Raw genomic sequence first — 17,156 nt, 5'->3', positions numbered from 1 at the left:
ACACACCTCTAGGGTTAACAAGTGAATAAGCAACTTGCCCTCCAAGTTTCAGCCTTTCTTCTCAGATTGCACTTCCCACACTTCCTTACCTGTTACACCTCTTGGGAAGAAGGGAGTTACAGATGTTTGGGCACTCTGCTTCTGCCACGAGTGGGCTGCAGGTCCAGCTCCACATTCCCAGACGACAGCCCCTAGACCTCTGGTCAGCTGTCTGCCTCTTCCTGCCCCATTGCCAGCAACTCTCTGCAGCACCTGCCCTGTGTACCAAAGAAACGTCTAAAAACCACGGTATCAGGCCACAACATAAATGAAGAATAATAAAAAAGCTCCATTTTGTGCTTATAATTGTTTAAATTTGAGTGTATTTCACTAAGAGTAGCATGTGCAAAAGAATTCACTTGGAAAGGCAATGCCTGAGTCCTGCAAAAGGACTCAGAATTGAATTAAGAATTCAATTCTTAATCATTCTTTAAGATTGCCCCCATTAACAGCCATTTTCAGGAGATGACAGAATATACACCAGAGAGATGCAGAAAACAATTAAACAAAAATCTATCTATGTATACATAAACACCACTCCAATTTTTCTTTCACATAACTAAAAGGTGAGGGTTAATGAGGTTGGCATCTCAAGGTATCGCAGTGTGTTTCTTGGACTGCAAAGATGACTAAGTTTTTCAATTAACACCTTTGATAAATGGATGCTTTTAGTACCAGCCTGAGACTAGTTTCTAATTGAGCTCATCTAGAATGTTTCTCCCCCCCCCTTTTTTTTTTCCCCACCTGCTTTTAAATTGCCAATGCAGAGGTTCTAAGTGATTTTTGTTGGTACTGAGCTCTTTGGTTGTTAGTATTGACCAGGAGCCTTTGAAGACCAGACATGTTTAAACATCTCTAACTTCGTATACGTTTTCTCAGCAACATTCTTCAAGACCAATCTCAGGTTTTTCCCCTTATGTTCTATGTATACGTGATTGTGATTTATTCAAATAAGGCTGCTCAAGCCAATTGGGATGAACATTGAAAATCATGCACTGTGACTGCTTTCATATGCATGAAATTGCCTCAGATTTATCATTAAAGAGTTCATATAAACACTCACGGAAACCACAGAGAACTGGATCTCTCAAAGTGAACAAGAATCTTAGCAGCAGAAAATCTCAGAGCATGGCATTTGGTCGCTTTCTTAACTTAAGAAATCGTGCCACATTTTCAACTTCTCATTCCCCACTGAAGTTCTTCCCCATCACAAGTGCTTTTAAGGCAAGCGTCATCTTAGCTACAAGTAGTGCCATTTGCACAACACTGCGATATTGATCTTAAATGAAGTTGCAAGCCACACTCCCAAGCAGTTATGTGATGCCTGACAGATGCTGATTACACATTTTCCTTTACAAACACTTAAAGACAAGTCATGGAGGTGCAGCAGGTCAGAGGCACGACGATCCTTGAATAGGACAGTTCTGATATAGTGGTTGGATAAGACAGCACGCACATGCAGATCGTTTTAATACAGGGAGGTGAAAAATGCTGCCAGTTATGTCAGACTGAACTGTATTTCTGCACTGATGCCATAGAAGCAAGGCAGACTTAGAGCTCCTCACAAGAAGGAAATTAACTGCTGAAAATACACCTGATGCTGCTTTCACCATCACCTCAGATTTACCCATCTTCACCCCGCAGTAAAATTATGCAAGCAGTTATAAACCAGATAAAAATCACATTGTTTTAGACCTTGCCTCTGGTAGGCTGGGTTGTTTTAACCACTGACACACAAGGTTAACTATTACACTTATACGCTGTGCTGTATTTGAGTATTTAAATAAGGGCAGATCAAAGCACAAAGATTCTCTGTTCGTTTTCAAGCTATCGGTCCCAAATTTCCCAGACAGACATAAACGATGCATATGCTGAACAGTGCGTGCAGGGAGTTAGACATGCCCCAAGTGTGTTGAATTTATTATGCACGCACGCAACTCTCCGTCCAGCATATGAACAAAAGGTTGAGGCAGAGCACAGGCATTTGAGAGTTTTCAATCAGCTAATACCTGTAATACCCTTGAAATACCTCAAGTACCTTTCGCAGTCAGGTGGTGGCAGGAGAAATACAGCACATGCCAAAACATCACAGAACAAGGAGGGCAAAACCCAGGGAGAGCCACCGCAGTATGAGTGTGAGCAGCACTCTTCCAGATGGGCAACCTGTCCAGGGCACCCTCACCACAGCAACACCATCAGGTTAAAGCACATGTCCCTGATGGGACATGGCAAAACAACACAAAGCAATCATGCCCAGCCTGTACCTTCTTTATCCTCCAAAAGAGATGTGTTTGTTTTTTTTGCTTCTGACACCTTGACTTCTAGAAGCAAAAGTGATCACTCATATTTTTCATAAACAAATCCGATAAGAGAAAATGTTCAGTGCACTCCATTTCATTCCACTTCCCAAGTGACTTGGTGATGTTGGAGGGTAAGCTATTTTTCTTGGCTGGCCTTGCTACGAAATTGCATGCTTTATTTTCCTCTTTACTGAATTCATATTGTGTTAATAAAGAACTGTTGACTCCCTCTGGCTGACTCTGCAGAAAAGCTATTCTTGCAAAGCTTCTAGTCTGAGTTAAAGTAATCTTGCTTAAAACTGGCCATAATTGTTTCAGTCTCTTAAGTTTAATACTAAGCACAAGAAATATTGCCAGTTTGAGTCAGGATTTGACATTCTGGGAAGGCAGGATAAGCTGACCAAAGGTAAGGAATTCAGTAAATGCAAGGGGAATTTGACCTGGCGTTTCTTTGAGTCAGCTTCTGTATTTTTGACCTCACTCTGAAAAGAATGGAAAGATGTAAGAAAATCAAAACAGATGAGAGTTTAATGAGACTTTTGAGCTCCAGCATACTCATTACTCCAGCAGCCAAGTCCCCCAGACATGGTGCTAGGCCCTGAGGGGAGTTCTTCCTCCGCATAAGGATTGCTCAACACAGCCTCATTACAGCCTGGTTGACAGAGCTGCATTCTTCGAAAGGCTGTAGACAGTCAACAGGAAGCTTACGCTGGAAATAAGCCTAAGGACAGTCTGTCTGCGGAAGCTGGTGAGCAGCCCTTCACTTTATGAGACAGCCCGGTGTGGAAGACAGCCCACTTCATGGCTCCAGTAAATAACGGGTCATTAAAAAGTCCAAAATAGTAATAGTAATAGACAGTAACTAAAAAAAAGTGTAAACCTCATAGGAAAAAAATAACGAGTGCAACATTGGATGTCGGTACCTGCAGGTATTTCCAACGGATGCGATTCACCATAATCTATTTCTAGAGTCATCATGAAGTCATTCTGGTTATTAGTGCAGGTTAAATCAGATCAGGTTTTTATTTGACTTTTAAACTTGCTTTGTGTGCTCTTATTATCCTGTCAGTAACACAGATTCCATAATACTCTGCCCTGTAGATATCAGAGAAGCAAAACAGGATTTCTGGTTCTGTAGAGCCTGTGTCTGATAATCAAGATATACCCCAACACAAGCAAGTATACTCGATTTAATGAATTACTCACTAATAAGGCAGATACAGATAGGCCTGGCAAGGCCAACAGCAGTAGAAGTGCTGCAGGCTGGGCTGCTGTGTGACAACCACCATGTGCCCTGCTCCTTGCCCAGAAACTCTTCCCTAGTGATGGGATCCCGGTGTCCTTGGGTCCACCTGGAGATGCTTTCAGTGTTACTGCAGAGAGCCTCACACCAGGCCTACTGGCAGCTCTGCCCAAGACTGTTCTGCATTGCAGGAGTCAAGCCAGAAAAACTGAGTATCTTCATAGGAATCTGCTTTCCCATCACTTTAATTTTATTTCCATTTCTGTGCCATGGTGGGTAAATTTAATATTCAACTTTTGTAGGTTTATCTACGCTTTCAGTATAGGTTAGATGTTATTAAATCTTGCATACAAGTTCAGTTACTTAGGTCAAGTTGTGACCAGCTCCCAGTCCTGAGTTAATTCAGATCTGAGCTCCAAGAATTTTTTTTGGCAATCTTGGGGGGTAGGGTAGGAAGGGACATGCAAAATCAGCAGCACCGAAACACTGTGAGTGCTGATATTGCCTTTTTTATTTTTATTTTTTAAATTTAAGCTGAAATATTGAAAGTGATAAAACTGTTTCTAGTTGGCATTACTCTTGCCCACATTGCCTTTTTTCTTTTTTCTTTTTTTTTTTCATTCAAAAACACAGCAGTAACTTGTAGCACCACCTTCCCATGTTTCTGATTGATTTCAAGGAGAAAACCTACTGCTATTTTAAACCAGGAACATTTTTGTCAGAATTTTTAAGTTACCAATAGGTCAAAAATCCCTTTTCCGTCCTTTTCCCAGCATGCTTTACAGCAGGATAGCCAAAAGTGTGACTTCAGACTGGCGAGGCCTGTCTGAAAGGGAGCAGAGATTCCCCTTTTTCCCAGTATGCTGACTACATATTGCTATCCTTAAAAGACCAGGAGGATTCTTGAACAGATAAAATAACTTCATGACAAAGCAGAAGAGACTGTTTTGTTTTCGGAACTGTTCATTGGGAACTCAAGAAGCTTAAGTTTTTACTGTACTAGGTCAGCCAAAGGTCTACCTTTCCTGGCCACTAATACCACATGTAATAAAACTATCACAGAGGATTACCACATTCCACACTTAAGCCTGTCCCCTCCAATGACTGTTCCCAACTCTCACTTGACTTTGAAGCTCAGTTCTGCCATTTCAGATCGAAGGAAGTCATTGGGTACCCCCAAAAGACAATCTATTGTTTTCAATTTTGATAGTTACCGCACTAAAAGATATCACCTTTCCCCCAAAACCTTTCACACCCGCTTCTCCATGGGAATGTTTCTTCTTGCACGTTGTTGGCCTCACAACACTTGATCTTAAACTTGAAACCAAATATTTAGCCAGAACAATAAAAGGTTCCAGTCCTCCAAGCACTTCTCCCTGCAAGCCTCCCCACCGACTTACATCCATGCATAACGACCACACATCCAAGCTAATGCTTGGAGGATCAGGACCATAGGTGAAGCATCAGTTGTAATATGTCTGGTTGTAATACGTCTGTGTCCAAACCCATTAAAGATGACAAGGAGCCTATGGAAATCAATCTTGCTTTATGAGTAATTTGATATTTGTTTAGGTTAAATTTATCTTGAAGTGATTTTTCAGAGACCTAAAGAAAGCACACACAAGGAAAGAAAATGCTGGAGCAAAGACATCTAAAACGAAATAACACTGCTGTTTAAGTAGTTTGAGAGAAACCCGTATCAGGTTGGATTACAGGAACAGGCAAAAATTACAAAACAAAGAGGGGTTTATTTCTTTACAAGGCTCTCCCCACCCTTTGTTTTTGTTTCTTTTCTGTGTGGAATGCTTCTGGTGTTCCTCTGCCTAGAACGTACAGCCATCAGTCATGCCTTCTCTGTGCACAGCCCACATCCTTTCTTAACCTGAAAAGAGTTAAACACTCCTTTTTCTCCAAACAACAATTTTTTATTTTTGTGACAAGGCCTTTTATGTAATTAGCTAGAGAAGTGACGGCCAAAAAGAAAGAATAACACATGTAAAATCTTGCCAGAGAGCAGAGTAGGTAGTAACTTGTTGAGTCTATTACCAGGCAAAATGTTTAAATCAACAGTATGTTCTCATAAATCAGCCATATTTAGCCTTAACTACAACCATCCCTGAGCAATGTGGGATAGAGAGAAAACACGTAAGGAAAAATTCTGATTCTCTGGTGATGCTCCTGAAATGAGAAGAGGAGGAAGCACCAGATGAGATGAGCGTAGCGCACAGACATTGGTCAGACAAGGAATTGATTTTACAAGTCGGAATTAAGGTATCAGAGCGCTCAGTGCCAAGCAGAGACTTGCAGTAGGCTGCCAATCACACTGACTCACACCAAGTCTGGTGGTGATTTGGAGATGTTTAAGAGCCATTCGAACCTCATTAAAACCCAGACACGTATGTGGCTTGTACACTAAAACAAATTTGAGCCCCAAAGTGCCAGAAGTCTATGCTACATGACCAGAAACAAAGGTTTACATTGCAGACCATAAAAGATCATTCTTTTTCAATTACCTTTGACAGATCTAAGTTATAATATGAGGCATAACTTTGGAAAAGGGGTGAGTAGTAGCAGTGAACCAGAGAGGAGAGCAGAATGTAGCTAGAGTAACAATGGGAGAATCTCATTAGATCCTTTTCTTACTTAGCTAGGAGTGGAAGATTGTCTCTTCACTCCTCCACTTCTGTTCATCCCCCCTTATTCTTCTAGTTGAGCTGTTCGGATTTAGATTTAAGTCTCCTATTTATTCCAATGAGATAGATTTTCCGTAAAGCTGCTTACCAAACCCATACTATTCTCCCTTTGAAAGGATTTCTCTTCTGCTCTCCAGAAAAGTAATGGATTTCTCACGTACCACAGTTTCAAAAGATCCTTTCTCCACAGTCCTTCAGCAAGCAGCAGATACAATTAGTAGTTCCATTAAAGCAGTGGCTCTGACCCAAAGATATTTTGCTTATCATGAACTCTGTCTCACAACCTGGAAGTTTCTTCCTTCTATCCTTTAGTCTCACCTTGTTTGCTTCTATGCAGCCACCAACTCCAGTCCTACTGAGCAGTCGTCTTTACAAATTTAATTTGCTCAGCTGGGTGAACAGCTTTACTAGCAGTGCATCCTCCATGTAAAACCTGATGGTTATGGGGGAGTTCCTTCTGCTTTAGCTTGTTGTCCTTAACACATTGTCAACTCTCCCACTGAAACAGTCGTGTTGAAAATAATAGTTGTGTCTTCCAGGTCTGGCAATTGCACATTTTTATGCGATACTGGAAAAGCACAATTAGATTTTCCTGCAAACGTTGAGACAGAAAGTAACAGATTCATTGAGTTTTGACTTGCCTAGGAACTGGGTGTTCTTGACATGTAGCATACCTCTCAGATACACACACACATTCTAGTACCTAACCTTTCTATGTTCACCACTCCCCATCAACATGCAACCAGACTTTCTGACCATCAGTTCAGTTTTTACGTAGCATTCTCTTTACAGTGACATGCAGAGAAAGCATCAGGGTGTATGAACTTTGCGGGTAATCTGTCAGCTAGATATGGTGACTGGCACGCAAAGGAAGCGTCAAGATACTAATGAACACCAAAAATAAATACCAGGCAGATCGGAGGAAATGCAGCCAAGTAGTTCTCTTTTTTACTCAACCAAAAAGAGCAATCTAAATAACAAATACCAGCCTGAGATTCTCACCCAGTGACCTCTAATGGGCTAAAGTTTTACAGTGACTGTAGCTGCATCTCAGTTTTTGGAGTACACAAACAACTCAGGTGTATATATAACACTGCTCTAGTCCCCAGGTTGATTTTCAGGCTTGTTGCTGACTGGGGGAACCTCTGCACCTTCTGCAAGTTTTGGTTCAGAGCATGGTGGTGCCCTTGATGCCAGAGATGGAACCAAGGATTTCAGACATACAGCCCTCCTCTACACCGCACCCTCCTGGCTCCACAGAACAAAACAGCATCCTAGGCTCAGGCTTGGAGCAAGTTCCTACATCATCTGTTTTTGTTTTCTTTCAGTATTATTGCCTTAGAACTGGCTCTGATCATGAATACTTCATTGTTTCTAGGATGTTTCCAGAGGGGAGGGCAGTTTAACATTACATGAACAATTATTACTATAAAGCAACCTCAAAAGTCATTCCACATGTTTGGAAGATCCTCCTAGTTCAAGGGCTGTTCCATCGTCGATGTGGAACATGCTGGGTGGAATTTCTTACACCATATAACATGCAGTGCATCTGATGGAACAAGGATATAGGAACATCTCTGGCTGTTCACAAAGTGCACATTGTCCACTTATTTTGTCCTGATATTTTGCCATTATCAGCAACTGTAAATGAGCTTATGAAAAATGTAGCTTTAGGCCCAGCTGAATCTGAAATAAAATCTTACGAGAACTGCATGAAACTACCCAGCGTGGTGGTGCTTTGAGTGAACTGCTGCCAAAAAGTGAACAGGGAAAGAAAATTGTGATTCATTCCCTTTAAAGTGGACTTCTGACCAGGAAGATCAATTACTGATTTTCTCTATACACATTTACAGGCAGATTTTGAATCCCTGAGTTAAACTCTGAGGGTTTCATAAAGAAAGGAATCTGGTTATAAGGGTCTAAGGGTCATGCGTGGGCATTTCCAGGCATTACAAGATTGAAGTTTAGGCATTTAAACCTAGAGGAGAAAGAGTACAATCCACAAGAGGTCTGATAGGGAAGTGAGACCAGAACAATGCTCTGAGACTGTTGGGCAGCAATTGATATGCTAGGCAACAGTACACAGGAAAGGACGAAGCCCAGAAAGAAAAAACAGATGTCCCTGAAGAATTAACATGCCTGAAATGCGTAGTAGCTGTCTGCTCCCAGGTCACTGATGACCATGGGAACTTATTCTGTATTGCCCTCAACCAGAGACCCAGTCCCCAAACAGCTGATCGGTTAGTGAAGGGCTGACACTTTTTTTTTCTCCAATTGTTTCAAAAGATTAGCATTACCTTCTCTTAACCTCAAGCTATTTTGCAATGTAAGTTCTTGCTGTAGCTGCGACAAAAACATGAGCTACGTCATCCTAAACAGCTGCACCGTGAGCAGAAAAATCACACAGAAAATACAGGTTATAGACAAACGCAACTTGCTTCCAAATTGGAGAGTGACAGAATTTGTTCAGCACTTAGATAAAAACTCAGCATACATATCCAAAGGATAAATATTTGTCTGCAAGAGCTGTAAATAATTTCAAAATGAAGAGCTAGCACAAATAACAAATGCAGCACTGGTAAATACTGAAAGCTGGAACTGATACTACATTCAGTGGGTGGTGGACTCTAAACTGGTTCTTCACCCACAGTGTGTATTGCCTTTCCTTTCTCCCAGCTGATGTTAGTAAAATAGCAGCAGTCTTAAGAGCAGATTTTAAGATTTTTTTTGTTGCTGTAAGCCAGACTTGTAGCAACATTTAAAATAAGACTGCATTTAAGAAAATTGAGCTATTTTCTGCCTGTTGAGAAGAGAAGAGAAACATGATCTAACATTAAATAAACTAGACGATGCAGTCTTTTGGGGCCAAAAGCCCATTCTTCTTCTCATTATTATTATTTTTAATCACTAACAACGTCACCCCTTTGTTGATGCAGACTGGTTTCTGGGAATGCAAGGAACAAAGTTTTACATCTGTTTGCATACAGAACTAGTAATGTATTCTCTGATTTGAACATGCAAGTCAGGGCTTACAAACACAGATGAATGTTTGTTTATTCTTTTCTAATTGGTATTACATTAATACCAGCTAGGGATCCAAACCATACACATGGGTCTGAGCTCAAAATTGAGTGCTGCTTAACTGTGGATGAGGAAAGCCCCTGAAGGTACCATTTAAAATAAAAATAATAATAATTTTTATGAATCATGTCGACCTTCCCAAGTTATTTTCTTCTCAAGGAAATTTTGTTTCATTTAGAAGAAATGTTACCATTTGTTTTGAAAGCAGCACAGATAGTTTTCTGATGTGTCAGAGTTTTCTTTGGAACACAAAATGGTCCTGATGTTACCAAACAAACTCTTATGATATGATCCAAAAAGCTACAGATATGAAAGAAGTGAAAAATTCTCATCACTATAAATGGCCTTTGGACTGTAATTATTTATACATTTTATTTGTTTTAATTGTATGTCTTTTATCTCTTTCTGAAGGGTCTGTAAACACCAGTATTATCCATACCCATCTGTGAAATCCTACCACAAAGCCTCTCACTGTCACCTCCCCAGCTTTTATCACTGCCCAGTTGTACAAGTATATTGGATTTTTTTTGGGGTGGAGATCCTCACATACAAATACAAACTGGAATTTGTAGATCAAAAAGCAATTTATTATTTTCTTCATAAAGCTGGGTGTTGAAAGCAGAGAGCAGAGCTATAAATATAAGCATTTTAAGCAATGTCTCAGCTATGAAGTGATGCACAGTCCTAAGAAATTCCATAAGGACATTCACTGCTTGGTAGACCACATAAGAGAAATGGGCTTGTAGATGTTTTGATGAATTTGCTGGACAAAAAGCTACTGACACAGGTGACAGTACAGCACTCTGTTTTTGGAGAGTGAATAGTATGCTTCACCACCATCTGACATCTTTGTCAACTGCATGAAAAGTTATGGATTTTAATTCCTTTTCCATCTTTTGTTTCTCATGCAGGCACATCATAGGCAGGTTTCCTGACTATCCTACCAAAGAAGCAGGAGGTTCAGCGACTATTTTTTCTCAAAAAACCCCAGAGCAGGTACTGTCACTCCTCTAATGCAAAAGGCTAACAGGATTGGAAAAGGAACCTCCACAAAACAAGTCTGTTTATTTAAATTGCGATTTTGCATGGCAATGCCCTCTAGTTCTTCAGGTACCTTATGATTAAAGGGGTTTTTGCTGCTAGTGAAAATATTTTTTTCTTCCAGGGTAAACCACAAAATTCAGGTACCAAAATCTGTTCCCTTTCGGGATATGTAACCACTTAGTCACAGTGGAAGGTGCTCAGCCATATAAATTACACAGCTAAATGTGTGAGGGAGCTGGGAGCAATGGGCTACAAAGAATTGCTCAAATGTTCAAAAATCCATGTAGTTTGACTGGTGCTAGACACAAGTGGAAATATATATCAAAATTTTACCCTAATCTAAAAAGCTTTGGTTTAAACAGGCATCCAAAGCTACCAAATTCAGGAAAAAAAAAATCTGAGATTGGTTCCAATGTATCTACATTCAGTACCAGCACAGCAACTTGTTTACTTTGAGCAGAGAAGAGTTTCCTTACGCAGGCAGGCCTAGGCCTTGATTTACTGCCAAGAGAGTTTGAACAAGGGGCACATTCAAGTGAAGGAATCATCTTGGCTTATCTTATATATTCTTGTAATGATCTCAATTGTTTTGCCTGAGAAAAAACACTCTTCTGGCTTCTCTGACTAGTGGAAGTAGCTGATAATCTCTTCCTCTGATCATCTGGGTGTCACACAGAGAAGGTGATTAAGACCAGTCAAAGAAGTGAAGGCAGTAGTTAGCAGTTGGAGCCTTTTCCAGCCTCCACAGTGATCTTAACAGGATGATGAGGTTGTTGAGGGAGTTTACAAACAGGAAACCCTGCACAGAGGGCTAGGATTTGGCCCCTGAGTGAACCAGGCATGATGGCTACTAGTGGGCTAGGAAAACTAAACCGTGAAAGACAGACCTTTGTGGTCCTTAAAATAATGTTCCTCTATTGAGAGGGACTGTTTTATTCATTAGTTGCTTGCAACTGATGATCTCACACAACTATGGCAAAACAATATTTTGGATTCAGTCCTTCTTGGAATCATAGAGAAAAGTCTAGGGCATGCTAGCAGCATCTGTATGGTTTGGGGAGATATAAATACAGACCAGACCAGCATAAAGCACAGTGCTCTAACCATTAGTCACTTTGCTTACAGAAGCACACAAGGGAACTGCGACAAACAGCTCTGTGTGCCTCACTAAAACTGAGCTCAGGGAATGCTCCTGCTTTTAGCCAAGTTCAGAGTGTGCTAAGGTCAACCCTGCCAGCTTCTGTATCTAAGCTGCTCTATTGTTCAGTCCCAGACAGAGTGAAGAAGACCAGTCCATTAAGTTTTCAGCTTCTAAAGCAGAAACACATGCCAGTGTCAAGAAGGCTCTGTTGGCTGCTCTAAGCAGCAGGGAAGCCACCCAGCACGCGTGCGCTTGTTGCTGCAGAAGTCTTCAGGGGTCACAATGCTAATTAGACATGCTATCAAGAAGGATAAATACAATTCAGAAAGAAAATAAAAGTGACAATAAATTATACTGAGCAAAACTAGGTGTGTTAGTAAATACTGGAGAAATATATTTTCCCTATCTTACTCCCAGCTTTGAATTTCCACCTTCAGCTATTTTGCTGTGGTTCCTGAGTATTTGCTTTCTCTTTGCATAAAAAATAAAGGAATCCAAAAACCTGGAGAGATCATTTTACTGCCTGGTTTCCCTGCATAAAGAAAAATACCTGCAAGAAAAAAAAAAAAAAAAAAAAAAAAAAAAGTATTTTCCCAGCAAATTTTCACCAGCAGTTATCTGATTTCGAAGAGATCCCTGGAGCCATTTTTTCCTCCCTTTTTAGCCAGCACAACTGAGAGCAGAATGTATTTCACATGCCCTTAACAGGCATCCAGAAGGTAGTTGGCAAAAAAAAGTTCAGTTTGCTCATGCTTCTACCTGAATATCAGAAAAGTAAAATATTTTTTGTTCATCTGAGTCAGCCTGCATTTTAAAAATCCCAAAGGCAACTGGTTTTGTTTCACTCTGGTCTACTGGGCAACGTAATAAATGAAATCCTGGCCCCATTGAAGTTAATGGGAGCTTTGCCCTTGAATTCAGGGGAGACAAAAGATTTCACCTCTTGTATATATTACCTTCTGTGAATGGGTTGGTTACTCTCAAGTTAAACTCCATGAAAAATCAGGACAGAACTGCATTTAAAAAGTGAGCATTTTATAAGAGTTAGGTAAAGACACTTTGGGGAAAATAAAATACAAATTAATCACTTCACGAACCATTGCTGCATTATTATACATTCTATATTTCTTTATCTTTTGACAACTCTGACCTTACTTGACTTTGTAATGTAGCTAGCCTTCTGCACAAACTGCTTTCATGGCATTTTACAAATATCTTTCAAAAAGGTAAGCCAAAGACATCCAGATGCAAAGGACTTGGCAATTTAGTCAGAAAAATATGTACTGTCTCAACTGAACAGAGGCATTTCTCTATTACTTGATGCACTTTTCAGGAGAAATTTAAGATGCTGAGACTCAGTGTAATCTCCCTGCATCTGTTCCAGATGTCTATCCCTAATGTTTTTTTATGTTTTGCTCCAGAGATAATCATCAGATATGACAATTTTTGGCTTTGCCCTTATACTGCTGCCAACAAAATTATGATCTCTTCCTGTAGTTCATTAAGTCTCATCACCATGAAAGTAAGCCAAGAAAGTTGTCACTTAGCAGTCACATTCCCCCTCTCCCAACTCCCCCTTACTGCCACTATTAAGCACCTTATAATAAAATAGACTGAGATTTTGGTTATACATTCATTGGAGCACAAAGTCATTTCCACATTAACATAATCTCAGTATTTGATCCAGAAGCACAGAAAAGGGGCAAGAAAGAGTATGCATTAACTGCTGTTACAGATACAAGCTCCTAATCCTCATTTGGCACTCGGTGCAACACTATACCACTGATTAGCATTCATTATTACCAGCAGCTAAAAGTCCTCATGAATCCCAGTAATCAGTTTGATTGTGCAAGGGATCTCAGTAGTTAATAATTAATAAACCCAGGTCGAGACAGTAAAGTGATATTATGCAATCAAGTTCCACCATGTTCACTCACACACACCTAAATGCATTATCTTCTTCCAAATGAGTATATCAAACAGCCTTAGAGTGCCAGGGGTGGCTCCAAGAGGCTCTGTGGAGCTGCAGGTTGTAGTATCCAGCCTTCTGCAAAAACACTTTTATCTTGACAGCAAATACACCAACTGTGAGTTTTTCAGCAGTCTGAATAGATGCCTACAATTACACTTACCATTTTCTCCTGTGTTCCACGCTATTTTGGATGGTCCTTTTAGAAATTATCAGGCTGGATTTTCACAAGTGCTAAACAGTGCCATCAGCTGAAGGTGGGCACCTCCATGTCTTATACCATCATTATTAAAGTTAGCCACGCAGAAGGGAGAAAAAGGTACTTAGGTTCTCTTAGGCTACACAACAGGCAGACAGACTTGCTCACCTCCAGACACTGATGCACTGCAACAAAGCCACTGGGCATGTTGGCTCCTGGTTCAGCAGCTCTCCACTGCCCCGTGACCATGATGATTTCTCTGTTGGCTGAAGTCAGCAGGCTAGGTCGTGTGCCTAAAAGCCAGGCAGTATCAACAACCCCTTTTTTTCATCTCTACCACCCACCTTCCCTGAAAATATAATATATATACATATATATACATACCTAGCAACGCTGACAGATTTTTCATAAACACATTCAATGGAGACTAACATTTTGAAGTGTTTGCCAGAAAATGATCAAAAGAGTGAGTAAGTTTTTAACTGGTGAGTCAAGCTACATTTGGGCAACATCTGCCAGAAGCAAAAAGAGGAGAGCATGTGTCAGTCCTGGACTGAAATTCAAGACAGTCTATTAAATCCAACTGTAAGGTTTTTCAAGATCCCCTATAAAATCTTCCTCATCATTTTGAATTAATTCCTGCAAGAATCCTGGGATTAAAAAAAATAAATAAAAATAAAAAAAAGCTTTACTTGCAGGTGCACACCCAAAGCTAAAAAATACCACCTCTGAAAAATACCACCTTATAGAAATAATCTGCTCGTAGAAGTTGTTTTCATGGAATTTGTTTTAATTAAGTGTCCTGAAGGTGGAGGGAAAGTGGCAGGTAGAGAACATTTACAGCATACTGTACTTTATGCACAAGTGATGTGAATGTCTGATGTTTGGTATGCTACTCTGGGACAAGGGGATGGCATTTCTTCCCATCTCAGTCTTGTTTCCTTGGAGAAGAAACATTTTTGCCTTAGACATCAAAATAGCTTCTTCCTGAAGAGCTAATTCTCAAAGAGAGCAAATTCTCTCCAGAGACAGTATGCTATGAGCGCATTGTTTCTGTTCAAAATGGTTTTAGAGCCAGAATTACAAGGCTCTGAGGCTCTCACCCACCACAGCTGGTGATCTAAAATTGCCGAACTCACTCTATTACTGCCCTTTTTTTTTTTTTTTATGCCCACAACACTAATAAAGGCCAAAGTTTCAAACGAGGTCTTCTTTCAAGGAATAAGGGAAGGGATTATTCTTGAGGAGGAACAATTACTTCAAGTCTCTGCTTGCCTCAGCCAACACCAAGCTTTCTGTGACTGAGCAACACAGAACATAAGTGAGTCCTACTGGCAGCCAGGGGTTTTTGGATGCTTGGCTCATATACTGACATCAGGCATTTCCATTCATTCGCTGCCCTCAGTTTCATCACCCCTGTCTTTCCCAAAAAAAAAGGGGGGGATTTGCACTGAAAAAGTTTGGAAACACTTAAACTGATGTATAAAAAAAAGAAAGTCAATTTGGCTTTTGTGGAAGATCAGTTTAGAGGAAAATGTCTTTTCAGCCTTTAAATAAAAAGTTACTGGATAAAAGTCATCACTAGGTCTACAGGGCTCCTACAGCAAGACTAGGAAAAATTGAAACTAAAATTCATCCACTCTCACTGATGTGCATTCCCTTCCCCAACATTAAGAGTTTTCAAAGTGCTTTCAGCATCATTTCAAAAAGAGACAACCTTGCAAAGAAAAGGGCAGGCTGAAATAATTTAGGAAGACATCGGCTTTTATTTCCACTATGAAGTTTTCTTCAGGGGAAAAAATGTATTATAATGCAGGTGAATTGCTTAGTTTCTCAAACTAACCTTTGCTTGTCCTTTCCTTTCTTTCCCATTCTTTTGTCAGATTCTTCAGGCATCTTCTTGTAGCTGGAGGGGAAATTGTTCTGTATAGAAGAATACAAGCCATGTAAGGTTAGATACACAGCCAGCTTCACCCCACCTCCCAGTCCTCTGCAATTACGAAGCTGCTTAGAGCAGAAGTGCAAGCAGAGCTGGAGAAGCCGTACCGAAGGAACATAGGGGAGAAGGTGTATCCGATGCAGAAAAGGAAAAATCCTATTTGCTCTATCATTCTCTTTTGGGAAGCAGAGACACACTTCAGAAAAGTCAGGCTTTACATGCCTTTACATGCCACCACCTAGGACAGAGACCCTACATGTATGTAACCTGTGCCTTCAGTCACTGGGCATGGTTCTGGACTTGACTTCTTGTGTTCCCATACATCTCACCCAGCACTGACTGCAGGCACCATTTGCTGTTACCTACTTAAGCAATTAGTAGAAGGCTTCACACCATTGCTCATTCCCCACACAAGCAGTTCTGAAAATGGTAAACACAAGCTTTGTTTTTCCACCCTACAAAGCTGAGGAAGGCAGTTCAACAATTCCATCCCATTATATATTTTGTTCCTAAGAACAGAAACTAACCCCTTTCAGCATCTTTTTATTCATCTGTATAAAAACAGGAGAAAGAAATCGTTCCAATCAAAGTCTGCATATACTTAAAACATTGCCAGTAGAACTTGGAAGCACTGCCTAAAATTAAAATCTTTTGTTAATCACATGCGTGCTTACAGGACTCCTGCTGGATAAACCCACCCCTCGGAAGCTGGAAATGGTTACAGCTACCCATTAGCAGGCAGGCAGAGCACAGGCTGGAGGTGGAGGTGACAAGGTTGGATATCTGGCCGGGTATTAGTGCTACAGTAGAGGATACAGTCTGAGTAGCTCTGTTGGTTTTGGATACAAGAGGCCTGCTGGGACACTAAAATCCTATTTTGAACTCTAGTCAATCTATTAATCTATCCAAGAGAATGAAATGCTTCACTGCTTATCACCGCAAGATATGACTGAACGGTGCTTGGGGTTTAAATTACCATATTTAATTAAATGTAAGGTACTGAAATGCTTGGGGAAATCCAGTAATGAAATTTCACTAACTGCAAAATATAGCTCTTGTCGCCCCTCGCTTCCAGTGTCCAATCTTTAATTCACTAAAAGGCATTTTTTTAGAAAACAAGTGTTTCCTGTAACAGTAAAAATACTTGTCTTAGACTTGGAAATCTGTTTTCTACACTTTCACAGTACTGCCAGTATTAATGGTGCATTAATAAGCTTCAGTGTCCAGAGATTGTTTTACACTCACCAATGGATGATCTTACAGTTCATCTCTGGGACAAGAGAACACAATGAAAGGTGTCTGAGAACAAGAAAATTATAGAAAAAGCAAATCTCCCTGTCTGCCTTTTCAGATAGTAACGTATAAACGGACAGGAACTAAGCTGAAGAAGCTCTATCCAGTTTTCAGCTACTGCTATCTTGCAGGGATAAAAACGCTGGGCTATCAATGTACATCTGTCAGAGTTCATCACAATATCTCTATCCAGTCTCTCATCCACTGCAACAATT

General features: G+C 40.4%; 1 protein-coding gene and 1 long non-coding RNA gene across 6 annotated transcripts in view; one reads left to right on the top strand and one right to left on the bottom strand.

Moving 5' to 3' along the window:
• IQCA1 (IQ motif containing with AAA domain 1) overlaps positions 1–17,156 on the top strand; it is a 104,879-nt gene that overhangs the window by 41,267 nt on the left and 46,456 nt on the right. For all 5 annotated transcript variants that reach the window (XM_035331734.1, XM_035331732.1, XM_035331733.1 and 2 more), the window contains exon 7: positions 10,268–10,352. In XM_035331734.1, coding sequence (XP_035187625.1) covers positions 10,268–10,352 — 85 coding nt within the window. The remainder of the gene's footprint in view (positions 1–10,267; positions 10,353–17,156) is intronic.
• Positions 1–17,156, bottom strand: part of LOC118169923 — a 67,026-nt gene that overhangs the window by 16,485 nt on the left and 33,385 nt on the right. The window lies entirely within an intron of this gene.

Source organism: Oxyura jamaicensis, chromosome 7 (genome assembly GCF_011077185.1).
Source record: "Oxyura jamaicensis isolate SHBP4307 breed ruddy duck chromosome 7, BPBGC_Ojam_1.0, whole genome shotgun sequence".
NCBI lineage: Eukaryota > Metazoa > Chordata > Aves > Anseriformes > Anatidae > Oxyura > Oxyura jamaicensis.
Note: the sequence above shows the minus strand (reverse complement) of the source record. Positions and strands in the feature narration are given on the sequence as shown.